This window comes from Panthera tigris, chromosome E1 (genome assembly GCF_018350195.1).
Source record: "Panthera tigris isolate Pti1 chromosome E1, P.tigris_Pti1_mat1.1, whole genome shotgun sequence".
NCBI lineage: Eukaryota > Metazoa > Chordata > Mammalia > Carnivora > Felidae > Panthera > Panthera tigris.
Window position 1 is genome coordinate 34,875,510 of NC_056673.1, and position 20,237 is coordinate 34,895,746.

The 20,237-nt window shown below is 54.7% G+C and overlaps 1 protein-coding gene across 6 annotated transcripts; it reads right to left on the minus strand.

The window, feature by feature from the left end:
• Nucleotides 1-404: 404 nt before the first annotated feature.
• Nucleotides 405-19,923, minus strand: LOC102966369 (MYCBP associated protein). 6 transcript variants are annotated; one of them, XM_042967055.1, is made up of 21 exons: nucleotides 19,842-19,857; nucleotides 19,598-19,700; nucleotides 13,715-13,842; nucleotides 12,583-12,742; nucleotides 12,322-12,425; nucleotides 10,628-10,817; nucleotides 10,285-10,400; nucleotides 9,323-9,473; nucleotides 8,275-8,390; nucleotides 8,075-8,190; nucleotides 7,515-7,626; nucleotides 6,837-7,026; nucleotides 6,169-6,356; nucleotides 5,342-5,488; nucleotides 4,597-5,007; nucleotides 4,361-4,432; nucleotides 4,091-4,212; nucleotides 3,333-3,448; nucleotides 2,820-2,965; nucleotides 2,470-2,640; nucleotides 405-585 (listed from the first exon to the last, which is right to left on the minus strand). In XM_042967055.1, exons 2-21 carry the CDS (start codon nucleotides 19,671-19,673, stop codon nucleotides 484-486), a joined length of 2,934 nt encoding a protein of 977 aa, XP_042822989.1. In that variant the 5' UTR covers nucleotides 19,674-19,700; nucleotides 19,842-19,857; the 3' UTR covers nucleotides 405-483. The 6 variants fall into 6 exon arrangements, with proteins under 6 accessions (XP_042822989.1, XP_042822990.1, XP_042822991.1 ...); XM_042967056.1 differs by lacking the exon at nucleotides 19,598-19,700 and having other exon boundaries at nucleotides 19,842-19,923; XM_042967057.1 differs by lacking the exon at nucleotides 19,842-19,857 and having other exon boundaries at nucleotides 405-1,137; nucleotides 19,598-19,739.
• Nucleotides 19,924-20,237: the final 314 nt, after the last annotated feature.

Below are 20,237 nucleotides of genomic sequence, written 5' to 3' on the forward strand. Positions count from 1 at the left end.
GGGTGGGGCGGTGCAGTGAGCATGATCCCCAGGGCCCTTGGACCCAGCTGAAGTGGGAGGATCTCAGGGAGCCAGGCCCCATGGGGTGTAGTTCTCCTGGTCTCACATTGGTCATACTTGGTGATGACACTTGGGAAAGACCTGGCTCCCGGAAGTGTAACCCCAAAAGCCTGGGCCAAGGAAGGTCAGAGGCGGGGTTCATGACAGGTGATGCTGTCCTGTCACCGGACTCGTTCCTTGTCCTGCTACCAACCTGCTCCTCTGCTCAGCACCCCACACATCACCTTCCGGGTGTGTTTCTCCTACCTCCTGTTGGATGGCTCCAGGAACCGGGAGGAGGGGGATCTGGGGCAGGTGGGACACGGGAGACCCGGGTCATGACCTGGCTTCATCAAGATCTGACATTCAAGACACAAAGGCCTAAAAGTTCTTTATTGACTTGTTTGTTAATCAGTTTCCCAGAAGGCACCTTGCACGCGTGAGTCAGATACAAAGATGCAAAGTCTCCTCGACATTCTTTATGGGTCTGAGCTCGTCAGCCAGGACCATGAGGTCAGTCACTAGGGTGTCCAGCAGCCCGTAGACCTGGAAGAATGGGATGAAACCACAGGCCAGGGTTTGCTCTGTGGGAAGCCCCTACACAAGGGAGCACCTGGCAGGCTATGAGGGACATGTCTACACCAGGACAGAAGCGGCAGAAGGGGTAAAAACAAACTTGTGGAGCTTCTGTAGAACTGTTGTTTTTGCAGAGAGCTTTATTTTTCGGACCGGCCTGCGGAGGTCATCCTGCACTAGCCCCTTGGACATATGGGGGCCTTAGAGCCTGGGGTGGTTGAAGAGGCAATTCCAAGGAACAGTGGGGCGGTCCAGTTCCACCCTGGCCCTCGGGGGTGTAAGATCCTTCCTGTGAGATCACAGATCCACATACCGAAATGTCTCCAGGACCAAGCCCTCCCGTGGGGCCGGACCACATGAGCCTCGGCAAGCTGATTCTTTATTTCAAAGAGCCCTATGATTACTCTCTAAACCCCATCAGCCTTCGGAAATCACAGTGATGTCACCAGTAGCAAATGGAACTTCTGATCAAATGGGATCCGGAGCGTTACCACAATGTAGGATGCAATCGCGGCTACCTAGCTGTCCGCACCAGAGGAAGACAAAGCACTGCCATTAGACACGGTGACAATCGAATGTGGCTTCGTGGACCTCCGCTCCGAAATAACAAAGAACAGAACACAACACCCGGGTGACTCTCTAAGGACTTACCGCTTAAGAATAGACCATTATGCTCAGGTCACGATCTCCCCGGTTCATGAGACCCAGCCCCGCGTCGGGCTGTGCGTTGACAGCAAGGAGTCTGCCTGGGATTCTCTCTCTCTCTCTCTCTCTCTCTCTCTCTCTCTCTCTCTCTCCACCCCCCTTTCTCTCTGCCCCTCCCCCACTCATGCATGTGCCCTCTCTCTCAAAATAAATAAATAAACATTTAAAACCAAGAAGAATTGGGGCGCCTGGGTGGCTCAGTCAGTTAAGCGTCTGACTTCAGCTCAGGTCATGAACTCATGGTTCGTGAGTTCGAGCCCCACATCAGGCTCTGTGCCGACAGGTCAGAGCCCAGAGCCTGCTTCGGATTCTGTGTCTCCCTCTCTCTCTCTGCCCCTTCCCTGCTCGTGCTCTGTCTCTCTCTCGCAAGAATAAATAAAACGTTAAAAAAAAATTATAAAGAAAGAAAGAAAAAGAGCGTATACCATTAGGAAGTCTCTGCAGTGCTTTACAACCCTCACACTTGCTGAAAATCCACCCTACCTAATGTTCCCCCATCTGCCGTGACGCACCTAACACAGACAGGAAGTGGGGGTGGCAGAAAAGGAGGCACTTCTGCTCTGTTCCCCTAGTCTGTTTTCCCAACCACAGCCAGGGTGATCTTCTAAAGCCTAAGTCAGACCATATCACTCCTCCGTTCAAAACCCTGGGACTTCTCATTTCACTCAGAAAAACCCCAAGGCCGCACACTGACCTACGAAGCCCCACACGCCCTAAGACTTGCTCCCTCTCCGTGGCCTCTGTGGCCTCTGTCCTCCCGGCCACTCCCTCCCCTGCCTTAACTGCACCCTCTGCCTGGGGCACTCTTTCTGGATGTCCACATGGCCGCCCCTCACCTCCCTTCGGGTCTGTTCGTGTCGCAGTGAGGCTCACCTGCCCCCAGCCAGGCCTTCCCCACCCCCTGGCCCTGGGTTATCTCTCTCCCACACTGCTGGTCACTGAACACACCTGGTGTGCCATTTATGCCCGAGGCCTGTCCCTCACACACCAGGATGCCCTTCACAGGGGCAGCTCTGCTTCCGTCTTCCATCACGGACACGCTAGGCGTTTCTCGCTCGTGGAATAAACCGGATGAATGAGGGAGGGGAGGATGGCACGCAGAGCAGGTGTGAGCGAGGGGAGGGCTGGGCGTGGGGCTCGGGCCCTCACCTCCGTGTGCAGCCTCTTGGTGTATTTCTTCATGACCAGGGGATCTATGGGTTCCTGGGAGGTCATAGTGCTGTCAGGGGCAGGGTCTTCCAAGGAAACCCTGTCCCGACTTGAAGATTTCAGCGGTTTCTTGTCATCCTTTGCCTTGTGCTTCTTGCTGTTTAAACGGTCCTGCGTGGAGAGACGGAGACACGCACAGCCTTCAGGAGCTCCCGGGGGAGGGCCAGGGCTTTCTCAAGAGCAGTTCACTGGGAGGCCCAGGGTCTCGCGCTGGAGTGACCGTCCACCTGCCACAGCCCCTCCGACGCCTCCCCGGCCCCACCTGAGGCCCACACTATGTCCCAGCATGCCTCTTTCCCCGGCAGCTTGGCAGGTTTTCTATCCTCTTTCTCTCTGATTCCCAGCTGCTTCTTTTCCTGGGCTGCCCCTTTCCGGTCCTCCTTCCCAACCTTCCCGGCAGTCACTTTCACTTCTGTGACAGGCGGGGACTTGCCATCTAAGGGAGGTGGATGTAAGACGGCGTGACCTGGCCTCGCTGACCCCACAGGCAGGGTCGGGAAAGCCAAGGACCCTGAGCTGTCGGTGCTCCGAGAAGGAGCAGAGCACGTGACCTTGGGCAGCAGGACTGCAGGGCAGGGGTGAGTCATTCAACCTCTCTAGGGCTCCGCCTGTCAAACCAGGGGACTGAGCGAAGGTGGTCACTCAAGTCGCTTCTGGGTCCCAAGTCCTGGCAGCAGATAGAAGGGTAGTGGGGCCCACCCCGCGGATCCACCTGACGGAGTTTCCACCAGAAGGGTGCAAATGGCTGAGGGGCCACTGCCAGCGGGGCGGAGGGGTGGGGAGGGGCATGGCTGCAGTCTGACCTTGCTCTTCTGGTAGGTCCAAATAGATGGTCTCCTTCTCAGGCAGGCCCAGCAGAGCCCTCAGCCACAGGGAATGGCCCACCAGGCCATCAATCACATCCCGCCATAGCTGCAAACTAGAGAGCAGGGATACTGGAGAGAGCCATCACCCCTCATTTGCCCTTGAATGTGCAGAGGCGCGGGTCCTTCCCTTCCAGGACACGGGTGCCAAGGGCTACCACGGAGGGGCCATGCCCTGTCTAGCCCAGCAGCCTCACCAGTACCCGTGCAGGTGCTCAGACGGGGATCTGGCTCCCCTCAGGCAGCCGCTGGGAAAGAGTGGCCCCGGGGCTAGGGGTAGGTCAGTCTAGGCTCCGGCTTGAGACCCTGGCTAGACTTGGGACCGGCCCTGTGGGAGCAGGGTAGCTTTTGCGAGGTTCCCCGAGGGCCCCACTGAAGGCGCTCATGCATAACCAAGCAAGTTCCAAGCAAGAAGGGAGGCTTTTCACGGATTCTGCTCTTCTCGCTGTCCTCCGGTTTCTCCTCGGCCCATTCCTCTGCTGGTTGAGAAGGAACCAGGAGAGGGGGCGGGAAAGAGAGAGCAGCTGCTTCCTCCGCTCTGGAGAGCAGCCGGTGCCCGAGAGGCTGCCGCGGCAGGTGCCAGAGTGTGGAGGGTCTCCAGCACCTTTTTTGCGACCTAGGACTGCGCGCGCCCAGAACCACAGGCCGTCAGATGCCCCATCGGGGAGCCCGGGCCAGCTCTGCCGGGGGGCACCTACCACATCTGGTGCAGCAAGTCAGATTGCAGGGGCCTCGGTTCCTGGCACAGCTCCAGGGCTGCTTTGTTGAGCCCGATGAGGGCGTCCTCCCTCTGGCTCTCCTCAGGGAGTGCCATCACTGCCTGGCAGGGTTGTAGGGAGCATGAGCAGTCATTCTGCCCGGAACACCAAGGGTCCCCACGTCCCCTAGCGATGGGCCTCGTGCAGTGAGGACAGAGAGCCGTACGGGGGTGCGGCCATGGACGGTGGACCTCCCCCAGAAATATGTACCCGTGATCCCCTTCTCCAACGTGTGCCTGGGTCGGAGAGGGCACCCCTCCTATCCCGTGGTGGCCTAGGCGCCTGAGACAAAAAGAGATGACCCAAGAGATTGCTTTCTCTGGGCCTTCACGAGAGTTTGTTTCTTCACCCAAGGGGGCAAAGGGGACAACTGGGGCCCTCCCTCGGTACGCTGGCACCTCCACCAGGGCCGCCCTCCTACCGACCCCTCAGGGTCAGGGGAGCACCTTTCCGAAATCCTCCAAACAGAGGTTCCACTCAGGTGGGGGAAGGCCATCCAGCTCCCAGGGGCTCTTGATGCTCCCCAGGTCTGGGCTCTCCTCCACCAGGATCTCCTCCATAATGCTCTTCCGCTGAGAACTCTGAGCCCCCGCTCCAGGCTTCTGGGACCCTAAAGCGTCTCGGGAGTCCCTGAAGGCCTCACTCTCCTGCCGGGCCACTTGGGATTCCGAGACCGGGCTCTTAGAGTGTGCCGAGGGCTCCACGTTCACGGAGGCCTTCTCCAAGTAGGCAGCCCGGGCCCTGGGGCTGTGGCGCTCCTCCTCACTGGGCCTGGCCTCCTCGGCCTTGGGGGGCAGGGTGAGGTACTGGCGCCACAGGCTGTGCAGGTTTTGCACCACTTGGTGCTGGTAATGCAGCTGCAGCAAAGGCAAGGGAAGACACGCGTTGGGGAGGCTAGGCCGTGGGGCACCCGGAGTCCCAGCCGGCCCGTTCCCTCGAGGGCACTGGTGGGGGGGCTGCAGGGAGGAAGCCAGCAGGGGCCGCGGTGGCCGGAGTGGCCCCTCGCATCCCCTTCAAGCTGTTCTCGCATTCGCGACCCCAAGTTAAGATCGCGTTTGAATGAAGGAGTTCGCCAAGCTCTGTTCCCGCCCCAGCATCCACTTACTTGCTAAGTTACGTAACCCGCCCTGGGCCTCAGTGTCCTCACCGGAAAGCGAGGATGTAACTAGTACCCCCGTGACAGGCCTGCACCTGAGGATTTCTGTGGCGGAACAAGTCCTCCTCGGTGAGATAGGCGTCCACGGGGGACGGCGCACGCTCTGGGGTCAGGATCCCACTCAGCAGCTCCTGCAGCACGCTGTCCACAATGGTGACCGCTTCGTGGGCAGCCAGCTTGTCCTGGGGAAGGGAAGGTGGCACACGATGGGGGCTCAGCCTTTCAAAACCCCCGCTGCGTCCTTGAGGGGAGCCGGAGCCCTCAGGACTTTGTGCCTTCCCAGGGGCTGAGCTCTTTCTACCGTCCGTCTCTCTCACGCGTACATACACTCCCGTTTCCGGACTCAAAACCCCCTCGGTATCTCCAAACATCCACGTTCCCTACAACTGGCTGAAAGCCTGTAGGAGGGGAGCCAGTCCGAGAGAAGTTGCTCTCTCATGGGGCCAGAAGGTCACACAGTCAGCATTTCTCCCAGATTAGGAAGGAGGGCAAGGGGCGGGGGCCACATGGTTTGGGTGCACCGCGGGCGGAGCCTCAGCTAAAGTCGTTGGCTTATGTTTGGGGGCCACAGTAGGAAAAAAAAAAAAAAGCCCAGCTTTCTATAGAATGCCCGAAGGCATAGCACCAGGGGCCAGCTCTGGAACTGACTGGGGACCGGGGCCGGCGGACTCCCAGTGCCCACCTCTCCCAACAAACACTCCCCAGGTCTTTGTTGGCAAAAACAGCGGCCTGTTGGTGAAAAATTCACCTCTTGGGCTGGAGGAAATAAGATCCCCGCAGGCAGTGCCAGGAAGAAAAGCAGAGGAACCTATCTGGTGTCCAGGGGGAGGTGGGGCGGGGGGGGGGCAAGATCCTGGGTTACCTTCAGTAACTTCCTCTCTTCCCTGAAAACATCCTGGGTCAGGGAGACTGCGTGGAGGTTGACCTGCAGGAGAGCACCTCCTAATAAGGCGGGGTGGGTTCCAAACTCCCAACATTCCCTGAAGATGCCAGCATTCAGAGACTTGAAGAAGAAGGTAAAGGTTTTCGTTTCTCCAGGCAGAATCACACCTGCGAGGGACAGAGACGGAGGTTTTCACCACATGGGAGCTAGCTGAGCCCCAAGCCTGCACAATATTCACTGAGCCCTAAGCCCATGCATACAGTTAACTGGGCCCCTGGCCAGGGTGGTGACCAGAACCGAGGGGTTTCCTGGGAAGTGGGACTTTTGACTTCCTGCGCAAAAACTGGCAAAGTCCCAGGCAAACGGGGATGAGGCGTGTGGGGTGGGGGTTCATCCTAGCCTCAGGCCTGAGCATGTGGGTAACTGAACCCCTAGACAGTTTCTGCTCCCTGGTGAGCGAGACTCTCTGTGTTCTCGAGTTCGGCTGTTCCCCCAACAGACATGCACAGTTAGGAGAGGACACAATTCGCAGAAGAAATGGACGAGAGGAGGCAGAGGAGAGGGGTTCAAAACTTGCAGGCACTTCAGCTAAACTTTGGCTCCTCGCAGACCACAGACAGGAGCCCGGGAGTAGGGCAGCTGGGTACCTTCTCGATTGTTAAAGTAAAACCGCTCCATCCTGTTTCTCTTCAGGTCTTGGAAAGAGTCCAGCTGAGACCGCCTCCGCCAGTTGTACCAAATGGCCACGGTGCCATTATTGACCACGGTCAGTTCCGAAGAGGTCTTCTCCCTTTCTAGAGTTTCGAAGGTCAAGCGAACAGCAATTCCAACACGCTTCTGGGGAAGGAGAGGTACGAGAAAGGTCTTTGAGGGAGGTTCTGGGCCAGGGTGACCGATTCATCCTTGATTGCCAGGGGCGTTTTTGGGTTTGGCCCTCCGGGGCCTGGCTGCTCTCAGGGTGCCATCACTGTACCCCAACAACGGCTGTCTCTGAGGCTGCCGTCCATGGCAAGAAGGGAAGATAAAACAGATTTTGTATCTGATGGACAATTCTGCTCCTTTAGAACCTTCTTGAAGCCACACCTGTTCGAGAAGTTTCACTTATTTACATGCTTGGGGGGCTAGGTACGAGCTGGGTGGCTTGTGACAGTCTCTTTTCAGTCTTGTGATTTCCTTCTAGCTTAAGTTAGCCTTGCTGTTACCATTTTCAGACCTGCTGAATGCCTGACTAGATAAAAATGCAAATAGGTGACTATCCAGGCTCCTTGTGACTGCGCCTGAGGGAGGCCCTGCCCGCAGGTAGGTGAGGGTGAAGGCAGTTTTACCGTGTCTTCTGGGTTACGGCCTCTGATCCAGCAGGCTGGCTTCCCACAGAACAGCAGAGAAGGGCCAAGAACAGGCATGGGGACATCGTCAGGGTAACTGGCCAATGAGTCTCTGGAAGAAAACCCGAGGACTTCCTTTCCCTGAGGCTACCACGGTCTTGCCATGTGCAGCCCACGGAAATGGCTGCCAGGCCCAAAGAGGGGCCCGGCTCTACCCTCTGATGGAGGGCTCCGCTCGGGCTCAGCTCTGTCCTGCTCTGTTCCTGCAGGTGGGCGCTTCTGGGACACAGAGACTCTTCACGCACAGCCATTTGGCGTGCACGGCATTTCGCAGCATTTCCATGGCTGGAAAATCCCCATTAGGGGCTGGTTGCTGGAAGGGGGCAGACGGTCACAGAAAAGCTGGTGCAGGTGTTGGAAGGGGCCCATTGAGAGGCCGGGACAGAGGCCGCCAGATTTCAGAGCAGGGAGTCCTCCCTTTACACTGTGGGTGCGGGGTGGGGGTGGGGGAGGGAGGCCGCTCTTTCCAACCTCTCTGCCTAGGGCCCAGCCCGACTCACGAGGGCCCTGTGTCTTCAGAGGAACTTTCCTGGCTCCTATCGAATACTGGATAGTCTTCCACGGTAACGGTCGAGAAAGGCTGCCCTCTGCCCACCACCTCCAGGCCATCGATATCCTCAGGGAGACCAAGAAAGGGAAGATTAGCTGACTGAAGACAGGCCCCACGTTAAGGGGTTTCCCGGCACAGAGGGGCACTGACCTGCTGGCTGAAGTCCAGCTCTGCCATGACGCTCTGCAGCTCCTTGCGTCGGTAGATCAGGAACAGACTCCGATCCCAGGTGTAGCGGTACCAAGCATCCTTCTGGGCCGGCAGTCCTAGAGCAGCAGGGTCCAGGGACCCTCAGCACGGTCTGCTGTGGGGGCCTCTTCTCCACCCGCCGTCAGGGCTCTGAGAGCACCCAGCCCGGCACCACTTCCGGGAAAGGGGAAAATACACCTTCCCTGTGCAGCTGGACTCTGGTCCGCCTGCCCCATACCTACCGCGTCCGCAACGCTGCTCAGGGCTCCCACAAAATCAGCTTGCGAAGCTGCAAACCTTTGGGTTCTAACAGCAACAGCAGCTCCATTTAACTGTGTTAACAACCCGCCAAAGCCTCTCACACACGCGCCCTGTCTCATTTAACACTCTCTTGTCCCACGGTACTTTACAGATGGGGAAACGGAGGACCAGGGAGGTTAAGTAACTCACTGGAGCTCACAAACCCAACACAGCTGGGGTCTGAACCCAGGCAGCCCAGCAGCCTTTAAAGCAGTGCAGCCGCACAGAAATACCACGCAAACCGCACGTGCAAGCCACCAATGTAATTTCAAAGTTCCTAGATGCCACGCTGAAAAAGGCAAAAACAGGCGAAATTAGCCTTAGTAACCTAGTTTAACCCAACAGATCAAAGATAGTATCGGTTCAGTAAGTAATCAATATAAACGTGATTCGTAAAAATATATTTAATGGCTTGTATTTTATACGAGTAGGAATCTTCGAAACCCAGCATGTAGTTGAGACTTACAGCACTTGAGTTCACACTAGCCACGTCCCAGGTGCTCGATGACCCCAGTGGCCACGGTGGCCGCGTAGACAGAGCAGCCCCACAGCTCACGCTCCAGCTCGCCTCCCCATCGCTGTCTTACTGCCGGGGGGACTGGACCTCCAAGGGTTACGGGCCCCCATCCCAGGCTGTTCTCACTCCACAGCCATGCTGTCCCCCGTCCCAGGCCCGTCCCAAGCTGCTGGTTTCCCACCCACCCCTCACCTGTCTCCATCTGGATGCAGTGGGGCTTCCTGACGTGAGTGATCGGTTCCAGGAGGCCACGCTGAGCTTTGGTCTTTGTCATTACCAGACCCGTCATTTCATCTCCCAAGTATTCCAGTCGACTCCAGAACCCACTGGTCTCCTCACAGCTCTGGCAAGGAAGGACACATGGGTCAGATCACCTGGACACTTTGGAGAGAGGCTGGCGGAGGTGGGGGGTCCGGGCGGACAAGACTGCCCCACAGACTTCAGATGCTCCCTCTGGGGGATTCGCTGCTGCCCTGGGAGCAGGAAAGAAGCACCCGTTTTGAGGGGCACCTGGGTGGCTCAGTCGGTTAAGCGGCCGACTTCGGCTCAGGTCACGATCTCGAGGTCCGTGAGTTCGAGCCCCACGTCGGGCTCTGTGCTGACAGCTCAGAGCCTGGAGCCTGTTTCAGATTCTGTGTCTCCCTCTCTCTCTGCCCCTCCCCTGTTCATGCTCTGTCTCTCTCTGTCTCAAAAATAAATAAACATTAAAAAAAAAAATTAAAAAAAAAAAAGAAGCACCCGTTTTGTTCTTAGGATGCCCTGCTTCAGCCCCACACGGATAGTGTGGACCCAGACCGACCACTGCACTGACAAACCAGAACATAGTGTGGTGCCCTGGGTCATCTGAAAGCCGCAGCCTCAGCTTTTAGGAGGCGACACTGAGACTGTTCTAATAACTCAGTACCTGTGATATCTTTCTCCTCAAGCTGACTACCGCTGAGCACCACAGGCTGAGTGACTTAGCTCGCCAGGCCCCCAGCGCCCGATAACAGGACCCATAATAGGATTTAGCAAAGGTCTGGAGGGCTTAACAATGCCTTTCGAAGGAGCAGATTTTTTTTTTTTTTTTTTTTTTTTTTTGCCCCCAACTGTGCAACCTGAGGCAGCCATCCCCGGGTCCGGGCCCCCTCCTCCCAGAGCACTGGGCGACTCACCTTCCCATCATGCTGTGTCGGAAGCGTTCGGTCAATGAGCTCCCGCTCCTCCTGGATCTGCCTGTAGGTCTCCCCAGTGTGCATAAGCAGCTCGCCCACCGGCTTCTTGAGGCGTTCTAGAGGGAGCGAGTCAGGACGAACAGGGGCCCTAGCACTGTTCACGGGTCAGTCCCACCGCCGGGCTGATCTCAGGACCCGCTAACAGCGATAAACACTGGGGAGTGGATGGCACAAGAGCGACCAGCCTGAACCCAGGCTCCGGCAGGTGGAGCAACAGAAAAACCCAGCACTGGAGCCTCGGTGGTTGATGAGGCCCGGCGGGAGCCCTGTCCGCTTTGCTCACCACTCAGGGCTTCCTGCTGCTGCTTCCGCAAGGCTAGGTTGCGCCGCCAATTTCTGAGAAAGTTGTGCTGAGGAGGCGGGGCCCAGGGATGCGCCTTCTCCTTCTCTTCTTTTGGGGCTTTCTGCTTTGGCTCCTCTTTAGCTGAGATGAGGGTCACCAGACACGGCGGGGTGTGTATGAGCTCAGCCAGCTAAAAAGTACACCGAGAGGGGCACTTGCGTGGCTCGGTCGGTCAAGCGTCCAACTCTTTGATTTCAGCTCAGGACGTAATCTCACGGTTGTGAGATCGAGCCCCGAGTCGGGCTCGCGCTGGGTGTGGAGCCTGCTTAAGACTCTCTCTCTCTCTCTCTCTCTCTCTCTCTCTCTCTCTCTCTGTCTCTCTCTGTCTTGCCATTTGCAGCGACGTAGATGGAGCTAGAGTGTGTTATGCTGGGAGAAATGGGTCAGTCGGAGAAAGACAAATACCACGGGATTTCACTCATATGTGCAGCTCGGGAAGCAGAACAGATGAACATATAGGAGGGGGGAGAAAAAAAAAAAGAGAGGGAAACAAACCATGAGAGACTCTTCCAGACAGAGAGCAAACTGAGGGTCGATGGAGGGAGGTGGGTGGGGGATGGGCTAGATGGGGGATGGGTACGAAGGAGGGCCCCTGTTGTGATGAGAATTGGGTGTTGCGTGTAAGTGATAAACCACTGAATTCTACTCCTGAAGCCAGTATTGTACTGTACGTTAACTAACTAGAATTTCAATAAAATTTTGGAAAAAAAAAAAAAAAAAAGATTCTCCCTCTCCCTCTGCCCTTTCGCCCTCCTCCTCTAAACAAACCAACGAACAAACAAGTAAATAAAAAGTACACGGTGAGCATGTGGATCCTGGTGAGGAGGAGCTGAGCCGGGGCTGAGCAGAGACTTCTTTAGGCCTAACCCCCTGCAGTCCCCCCACGCTGCTCAGAGTCCCTCCTCTCCTGGACCCCAAGGTAGTGAGTGACAGAACCAGGGGGCCTTGGAAGCCCGCGTCAGTTCCCTCTCTTCCAGAGGGGAACCTTTGCTCTAAGCCTGTGGCCGACAACTCTCAGTGTATCTGTCCTCACAACTGATGCTGTTTGACACCAGCACCTGCAGGGTGACAAGAGACATTTTGATATGACCCCAGGCCCCTTAGCACCAGACCAATCGGAGATGTTTTGCCTGGAACCGGGGAAGCAAAGGAACTGAGAGAGAGTGAAGCACCTCACGACGGGAAAGTCAGACAGACTGTGTGGCCCTCTTCATGTGGCCCTAGGAGCTGCGGGAAGCCACCTTCCTCCACCCTGTGGACCGGAGAGGAGAGCAGGCCAGACCTTGGGGAAGGGAAAACGAAGCCGGCGCACAGAGGAGTGGAGGGCAGCGAAGGAGTGTGAGCCCTGAGCCCGGATGCCTCTCGGGGTTCAGGTTAACTGCGGCTGGACACGCTGGCTTTGGGGTTCCTGGAGGCACCTCTGTATCCTGATAGTGAATTCCTGACTTCAGCTGAACTAGCTTCAGGTGGCTTCACGGTTTCCAGGGGGAGGGTCACTATCACTTCAGATTCCCCGGGGCCCCGAGACTGAACTGCCTCTCTGGGACCCCAGTCCTGCTTGACTGTGCCAGGTGGTTAAGAACCGAGATGACTTCAGCGACTTCTCTCATCCCAGCGGCTCTGTACAAACAAACCTGGATGTTTCCTCGAGCAACTGCAATTCTCTTAAAGTCCTGGAGACTCCCCAAGATGTGGTGAGGCAGAATCTGGTCACAGCCATGGAAGCTGTCACCCGGACCTGGGGGGGAAAGGGGAGGGAACAGAGTAGCTCCTGTAAACGATTCCACATTCGAGGGGTTGCTTTCTGATGGCGACTCGGCTTTCTCTCAAGGCCGCTCCACGAATTCAGAGACCAGTGAGGCCAAGGCCAAGGCCAAGGCCAAGGCTGGGCATACCAGAGTAGTCCAGGGGCTTCGTGGCTGCATCTGGAGTAGCAGGATATGCTACTAAGTGGCAGACCTTCCTCTTATGATCCTTGGGTTTGAGTTTACGGATGATAAATTTCTGGGTGACGACAGGTCTATCTTGTGTCTCAATAAAGCGAGGAATGTGTTGCTAAAAAAAAGACAAAAAACAAAAGAGGAGAATCCCACTTGAGCTCAGGAGGAGGAAATAACACCACCCATCTCCTCTGTCCTAATTCTTGGTGGGGTTCCTGAAGGCTGACAAATCTGTTTCTCCAGTTCTGTCCATATGTTCTGTCGAGGAAATGCCTATGCAACAGACTTACGACTTAGCAATGTCCTGGAGGGGAAAAAAAAATAACATCTAATGCCTCCAGACAGTTCAGGTGAGAGGTGGTTGACTCTTCCAGGTAAAGCGTGGGGTTAGGGTTTAGCAGCTTTATCTGCCTCTGTAACATGCTTCTCAAACTCACTTTTCCCTTCTGTGAAATGGGGATTATAGACACTTGCCTCCATGGGAAGCAAGACACCTCAACATCTCATTTCCCTGGAGTTCTATGTAAATCTCAGAAACATTAAAACAAACAACATAGTAAATTCCTTCAGATGCAAAGGTGAGGGCACCCGGGTGGCTGAGTTGGTTAAGTGTCCGACTCTGGATTTCGGCTCAGGTCGTGATCTCACGGTTCGTGAGTTCGAGCCCCAAGTTGGGTTCCACACTGACAGTGTGGAGTCTGCTTGGGATACTCTCTCTCTCTGTTCCTCCCCTGCTTGTGTGCGTGCACTCTCTCCCAAAATAAATAAACAAACTTAAAAAAATTTAGAGGGGTGCCTGGATGGCTCAGTTGGTTAAGCATCTGACTTCGTCTCAGGTCACGATCTCACGGTTCGTGAGTTCGAGCCCTGCATTGGGCTCTGTGCTGACAGCTCAGAGCCTGGAGCTTGCTTCAGATTCTGTGTCTCCCTCTCTCTCTGCCCGTCCCCTGCCTGTGCTCTTTCTCTCTCTCTCGAAAATAAATATTGAAAAAAATTAGATGCAGAAGTAAAAAGAATTTGTGCTCAATTCCTCCATGGAATTAGACGCTCCCCCTGCAGTGAGGGGATCCCTGGATTTTATCCTTACCTTCTTCAAGTCTTCCTTTTTAATGGCTAAGGCCAGGATGTCACCCCCTTGTAGGACACTGCTAACAGGCTCAGGTTCTTCCTGAACGGGGGGTGTGAGCTGCTCAGGTACCTTTGCCCGCTTCCTTTCTGAAGAGAAGCAGAAAAGTACAAGTGCTGAAATAGACATATATTTCTAATATATAATATATATTATAACATAGCTATGTAACATATTCTAATATATACTATCTCTCCACATATATCAGATTTCATGGCGAGAGGCAGAGCTCAACACCTGCACAGACAGCAGAGGCTGCCAAGGTGGCTCGAGTTCTCTCCTGAGGGTCCCCCTACCCGTTCCCCCTGGCCTGTTACAGTGAGACTGAGACTTCTGAAGCTGAGACCAGAAGATATCCCATTCCGGGCTGTGCTACTTATAAGCTGTAAAACCTTGGGTACATACATCGCTTGCCCTCTCCTGGTCTCCTTCCTTTTTGTAAAAAGAGAAAGCTGGACTAAATCAGTGGTTCCTGAACATTAGTCAGATGCCTGCCCGAGGATCTTCTGGAGAGATTTACAAACACAGCTTCCTGGCTACTGCATGGAGCCGGCACTAAGGGAAACCGTTATTTTTTTAAAAACTCCCTAGGTGGTTCTGATGCACGGAAGTTTGGTACAAGTGGACTAGATGCTTTCTCAGCCTCCCCCCATTGCTGGCATTGATGCATTATTCTAGGGGAAGGCGTCAGGTTTCCTTTTCTTTTTTTTTTTAAACATTATTTATTTTATATTTAGAGAGAGAGAAACAGTGCTCGTGTGCGAGCGGGGTAGGGGCAGAGAGACAGGGAGAGAATCCCAAGCAGGCTCTACACTGTCAGTGCAGAGCCTGATGCGGGGCTTGATCCCATGAACTGTGAGATCATGACCTGAGCTGAACGCTTAACTGACTAAGCCACCCAGGTACCCCAGCATCAGGTTTCTTAGGACACTGTCTAAAATGCAGATGCTCTGGGGGAAACAGAACATTCCCCTCTGAGCATATATTTCACATTCTTTCATTTAATAAATACTTTTAGCCAGGCATCTTCTAGCTAGGCACTGTGCTAGGCTCTGGGGATATAAGGCAGAGTCCTGGGCCTCAAAGAGCACAAGCCCATGGGAGACAAGGCTGTCAAACAGGGTCATTGAACTGGGGTTACTATGGAAGCATCCAGGGGGACCCCAGCCCAGTGTGCAGGGAGGCCAGGGAGGGCTTCGGGGGGAAGTGATATTTAAACTGAGAGCTAAAGATGACAGAAGTTAGACATGGGAAAGGCACTGGGGAATAGGCATTGCAAAGGGAAGAGGCCTAGAGGCAACAGAACAGTGTGTGCATGGGGAACTCAGAGCACATTTTTTAAATAGCTGGAGTTCATCAGGGCAGGGTGGGGGTGGCTGGTAGGAAGAGCTTAGTGAGCTGTGGAAAGGACTTCGGTCTTTACCCCGTGGGCCACAACATAGCAAGGGAGGGCTTAGGGGGTGTAAGGGTGAGGACAGGACTAGTTAGGAGTCTACTGCAGGAATGAAGGGAAAAGTGGCTCATGGGACTGGGGAAAGTGGAGAAATCTGAGCTGATTTCCCTCAGGTGCCGGACCCTGAGATCTCACGGGACAGAGTGAATCCTTTTCCAGTGAGGACGCACTCCCTGCCTTCCTCCCACAGAGGTGTTAATGGGTTTCAAATGCATTTTGTTTCTCTGGCTTGGGTCCTCCTGTCTGCTGCCCCCTGGTTTAGAAAGGTTCGACCCAAGGCCCGAGGCTGACACGCGAAATACCATAAGAAAGCCTAAGTCCTGTCGTTAAGGACTTTAAAAACAAAACCTGGATTTGTCCGCTGCTATGCAGAGTAATTTTCGAGGGGCAATGTCACTAAAACATCAAGGCAGGTATTCAGATTATCAAAATCAAGTGTTTTTAGGAAATGCCCACATAGTGGCAAAAAATCCCAAATCGGAATCATTCCAATAGAACTCTAAATCCAGCCTATCGCCGAGTCTGTCTCCTCAGCAACCGGTTCAGCAGAAACCCAGGTGTATCTGTCAGTTAAACCACATGGCGCTGTGTGCACACACGTGCGCACGCGCGCACACACACACACACACACACACACACACACACAGGGCTGAACAGCTCCACCCTGAGTTCTGGTCCCCTCCGCCATCACGTATGAAAATGCAGCCTTCGGTTTTAATTTCCACTTCCTCTCTCCCTTCTTTACAAAGGCACCAAAGGTGGTGGTAGACCAAGAGAGAACTGGTAACAGCTGAAGGTTTGCCTTTATAAACATTTTGGAATTTGGGGTGTCTGGCTGGCTCAGTCGGAGGAACATGTGACTCTTGATCTCGGGGCCATGAGTTTGAGCCCCACATTGGGTGTAGAGGTTACTTAAACAAACAAACAAAGACTTTAAATAAATATTTTGGAATTATTTCTATTTTTCAGGACATTTGCTTCCTCTGTCTGTCACCTTGGCTGACTCTAACACCTTCCCAAAGGATTAAACATCTCCCGATGTGTGCTTTTTACTGGGGCGTGTATAATTACCATGTGTAAATTTATTTTAATTTTTTAAAAAAAATTGTTAATGTTTATTTATTTTTGAGAGAAAGACAAAGCATGAGTGGGGGAGGAGCAGAGAGAGAGAGAGGGAGACATCCTCTCCTAAGCAGGAGAATCTTAAGCAGGCTCCAGGCACCCAGCACAGAGCCCGACGCGGGGCTCGAACTCATGAACCGTGAGATCATGACCTGAGCCGAAGTCGGAAGCTTAACCAAATGAGCCACCCAGGCACCCCTGACTATGTGTAAATTTAAAAACCTTCAACGTTGCTGAAGACTTCTGAAATAGTGAAACTCTGGTCTGAGGTCTTTCTGAGGTTATCTTGGGTACAGTTCAATACAAGCCCTGTTACTGCATACAGTCAGTGAGTAGCGTGTTCTAGTTAATAAAGTATTTATCAAAATGACATATACACAGAGGATATTGACCAAGCAACTTCTTTGCGCTATAAACTACAGAGAAGATGGTATAAAAGGTTAAGATACGGCTCCTCTTGAGAAACCAAAGACTAGAGCCGACACACACACCAGCATAACATAAGGGCCTAAGTTAGTGGCACAGACGATGCGTTTGGTTACTTGTCCAAGAAGGAACGGATGGATGTGGCTCATACAGTTTAGTAAAGAAAGGTTCGGAAGAGAAGCTGCGGGGGTCATAGGCGGCTCTCCAGGCTAAGTCAGGCCTTGAAGGAGAGGAAGCCTTTGCCCAGACAGAGCAGCAAACAGAGCTGTTCCCGGTGAAGTCACAGAACGAAGATGGAACGTGGCTTCCGCGAGGCGTGGCGACACAGAATGCGTGTTGGGGAGGTGGGGGTGATGTTGGAGATGAGAGAAAAAACAGGGCATGACAGCTTTGCAAAGGAAGGCGGAAGCATTGGTCTTCCTGCTGGAAGGAAGCAGGTTTGGTCCAGGAGGGTGAGTTGGTGAAAGCCGCGTTTCAAAGTGATACATCCAGTGCGGGTAAGTCAGGTGGCTGGGGCGGAGAGCGGGGGGGGGGGGGGGGGGGGGGGGGGGGGGGGGGGGGGGGGGGTGTATCTCGAAACCCACACTGAATGCAGCTTCTGGTGAGCCCCACAACCAGCATTTTCCCTCGATCTTGGCAGCTGCGAGGGGGTCAAAGACCAGCCTGGGGCAGTAAAGTGACACATCTCTTCAGGAGCCAGGCTGGGCAGCTGGAAGCAAGGTGCTCAGGTCAGGTGGGAGTGGGGGAAAGGGGGAAGCCATGGAGGGGGAAGAAACCCGGCCTCGATGTTTTGGTTTCTTGTTTTATCTAAATATTACTCTTTTTCAGTGTTGATTAAGGCCCTTGGGAAATTCTGACTTTGGGGTTGCTCTGGAGGAACCAAGGGAGAGGCTGTCCCTACCAGGCCTGAGCTTTAATTGATCAGGGAGGGGCATCTGGTACTGCTGGGAGTGCTCCTGGTTTCTTAACAAGAGCAGGGAGAAACTTGGGAGTCCAAAAGGACTCACATCTCTTAACAGGTTTCGTCACAATATTTGCTTGCCTTTTTCCTTATAATTCAGAGACCTTCAAAAACACAGCATGAGATTATGTGTGTTGATTAGCTATATTGTTCTGAAAGGGGATGGGGGACAAAAGTATTGTCCTACTACGCTGACGCCCCCTGAGATACTTAGAGGGGAAAAAGGAATATTGCATGCTAAACTAAACACTCCGCTTTTTTTCCTCCTCGCCCTGGTGCATGTTCTCAACTCGAGGGCTATTTAACAAACTAAATTTCCCCTTCTTAAAAATAAATACGCAGTGATAAATCTTTCCTTGATTTGTTTACAGCAGAAAGTTCAAATCTGATAAGATGCAGAAAGTAGGAGGCAGTAGCTAGGAAAGCCCTTGACTGCCCTTGGGAAAGGGGCCAGCTGTTTTGCTCTCTTCTCTCTCCATCGTTAAGAACTATATCATGAAACAACATCTCAATCCTGCCTACATCTGACATTTATACCATGAAGAGGGATTAAAGCCAGCCATACTTAGTTAGCAGGCCTCCCAGGGGCCCCTGCTGACCTGCAGACCTGCCCTTCCTCTCACACGGTCACTACTACCTGAGGCTGGCTCTGGGTCTCCCCAAGGCCTGCAAGAGCATGCCCAGACTTTCTGACCTAGCAAGGTGTGGCCCCTGCCTCCCTGTGCAGCCCTCTCTGGCTCTTTTCCCATTCCTCCACACTCACCCTGGCCACCAATGTCATCTACCTTCTCAGTTCCACGCTTCAGCGGATGCTGTTCCTTGCTCCCTAGACCTGGAGAAGCAAACTGCCTTTTGGGGGGCTGTGAAGTGTCAGCCACAGATGTCACCTGCTTCAGAAAACCTTCCCCCCAAATTCTAGCATCTAAGACCTAGGTCAGGGGCTCTGAGCCCCCTTAACTGCTAGGGATCCCTATATCACAGCATTGATATTTATCTATTTCCTCCTCTGGCAGTTCACTAGATTCTGAGTTTCTTGTGGGCTGGGATCACACAGTTAATACTGACACCATTGTCGTCCAGCACACACAGCAGGCCCCCAGTAAATGGAAACAGCAAAAAATGATGGAAGAGGGGGTGGGTTGCAAATGGGAACACGTCCAGGGGGTCAGTCTGCTGTCACACACCCTGGGACTCTCTCACCTGCAACCAGAGGGTAGCTGAGGAGGCCAGGAAGCAGTCATGTCTGTGACTGTCTCCAGGTTACACAAATGGGACACGTGTCATCCAGCCAGAAAGGGTATATATGTGGTGGAAAGACACGGGAGGCAGAATCGGCCAGGTTAAGCATTTCTCCTGCGTTTTTCCAGCAGGCCTCTTAGGTGAACACCCTCCAAAGAACCCCCCAACTTGTTGGTTTCACGGCCCCAACATGTTTCTTGCATTCTTTCCTGAATTTCTTTTCCCAAGGACTCCTGTTCCCCGCCTTTCTGAAACTCTTTCCTGACTCTTCTGCACCTCATCCAGTGGAGGGCTCCTGCCTTCAGAGTCCCACCCTAAGATTTGGCTAGAGGTAGAAGTCTCCTATGCCTTCCTGCCCAATGCCATCTCCCCAACAACTGATCCCTGGGGCCTCTGGCAGTCCCCTACTTCCTAATCCCCATCCCCAAGACCCTGTGCACTGGGCCTCCTCCCTTTCGGGGGTCGCTGCCTTGTACATCATCCCTGAGGTATGGGGTACGCCTTGTTCCGTACCCCATTCCCTCATGATCTTTACCTCCATCCTGGTGTCACCCCCGTCCTCCAGGCCCCGTGTCGTGAATCCCATCCAAGAACCCCAGCCCCTGTCGGGTTCTCCTGAGCTCCCAAGGTAGCCAGCGCCAACCTTTAATGAGTTCTGCGGCCTCCAAGAATCTGCTTGCGGGTATTCTCAAGCGGGACTCCTTCTTTACAGACTTCATGGTGTGGCCCGGGCTGTGAGCGTGGCCCTGCGCCACGGGGACCTGGGATAACGAGGCTATGCGGCACCCCCCCCGCCCCCCCGCGACCCCGCGCGCGAGCGCGCCGCCTGCCAGCGGCTGCCAACGCGTCCATAGCAACCAGCGCCCCGCGCGGGGGCGCGCACCCACCGATCAACTTGGGCGGAGACTGCTTGGCAGCCACTTTTTTCATCTGGCCACGCCTACGCGCCCGCCGCGGGCCGCTCCTCCCGCGCGCGGACCCGGAGAACTGCGCCGGCCGGGGGTGTGACGTCACAGGGGCGCCGGCGAGCGCCGTGACGTCAGCGGCCAGCGGGGGGGGGGTGTGGTGCTGGAGGGGCAGGTGAGAGGGAGGGATGCGCCCCGCCTGCGGCTGCCGCGGCTCCAGGGCCTTCCTTCGGTGCCTCCAGATGGCTATTTTCACGCCCTGCCGAAGCCCCCCTGCGTGGCTTCCCGTGGGTTTCAGGGACCTGGTGGCCCCTGCCTGCCCCCTACGCGCGCGCCTGTGACCTCCCCCACCCGCGCTTGCGACAGGCCCTCCATCGC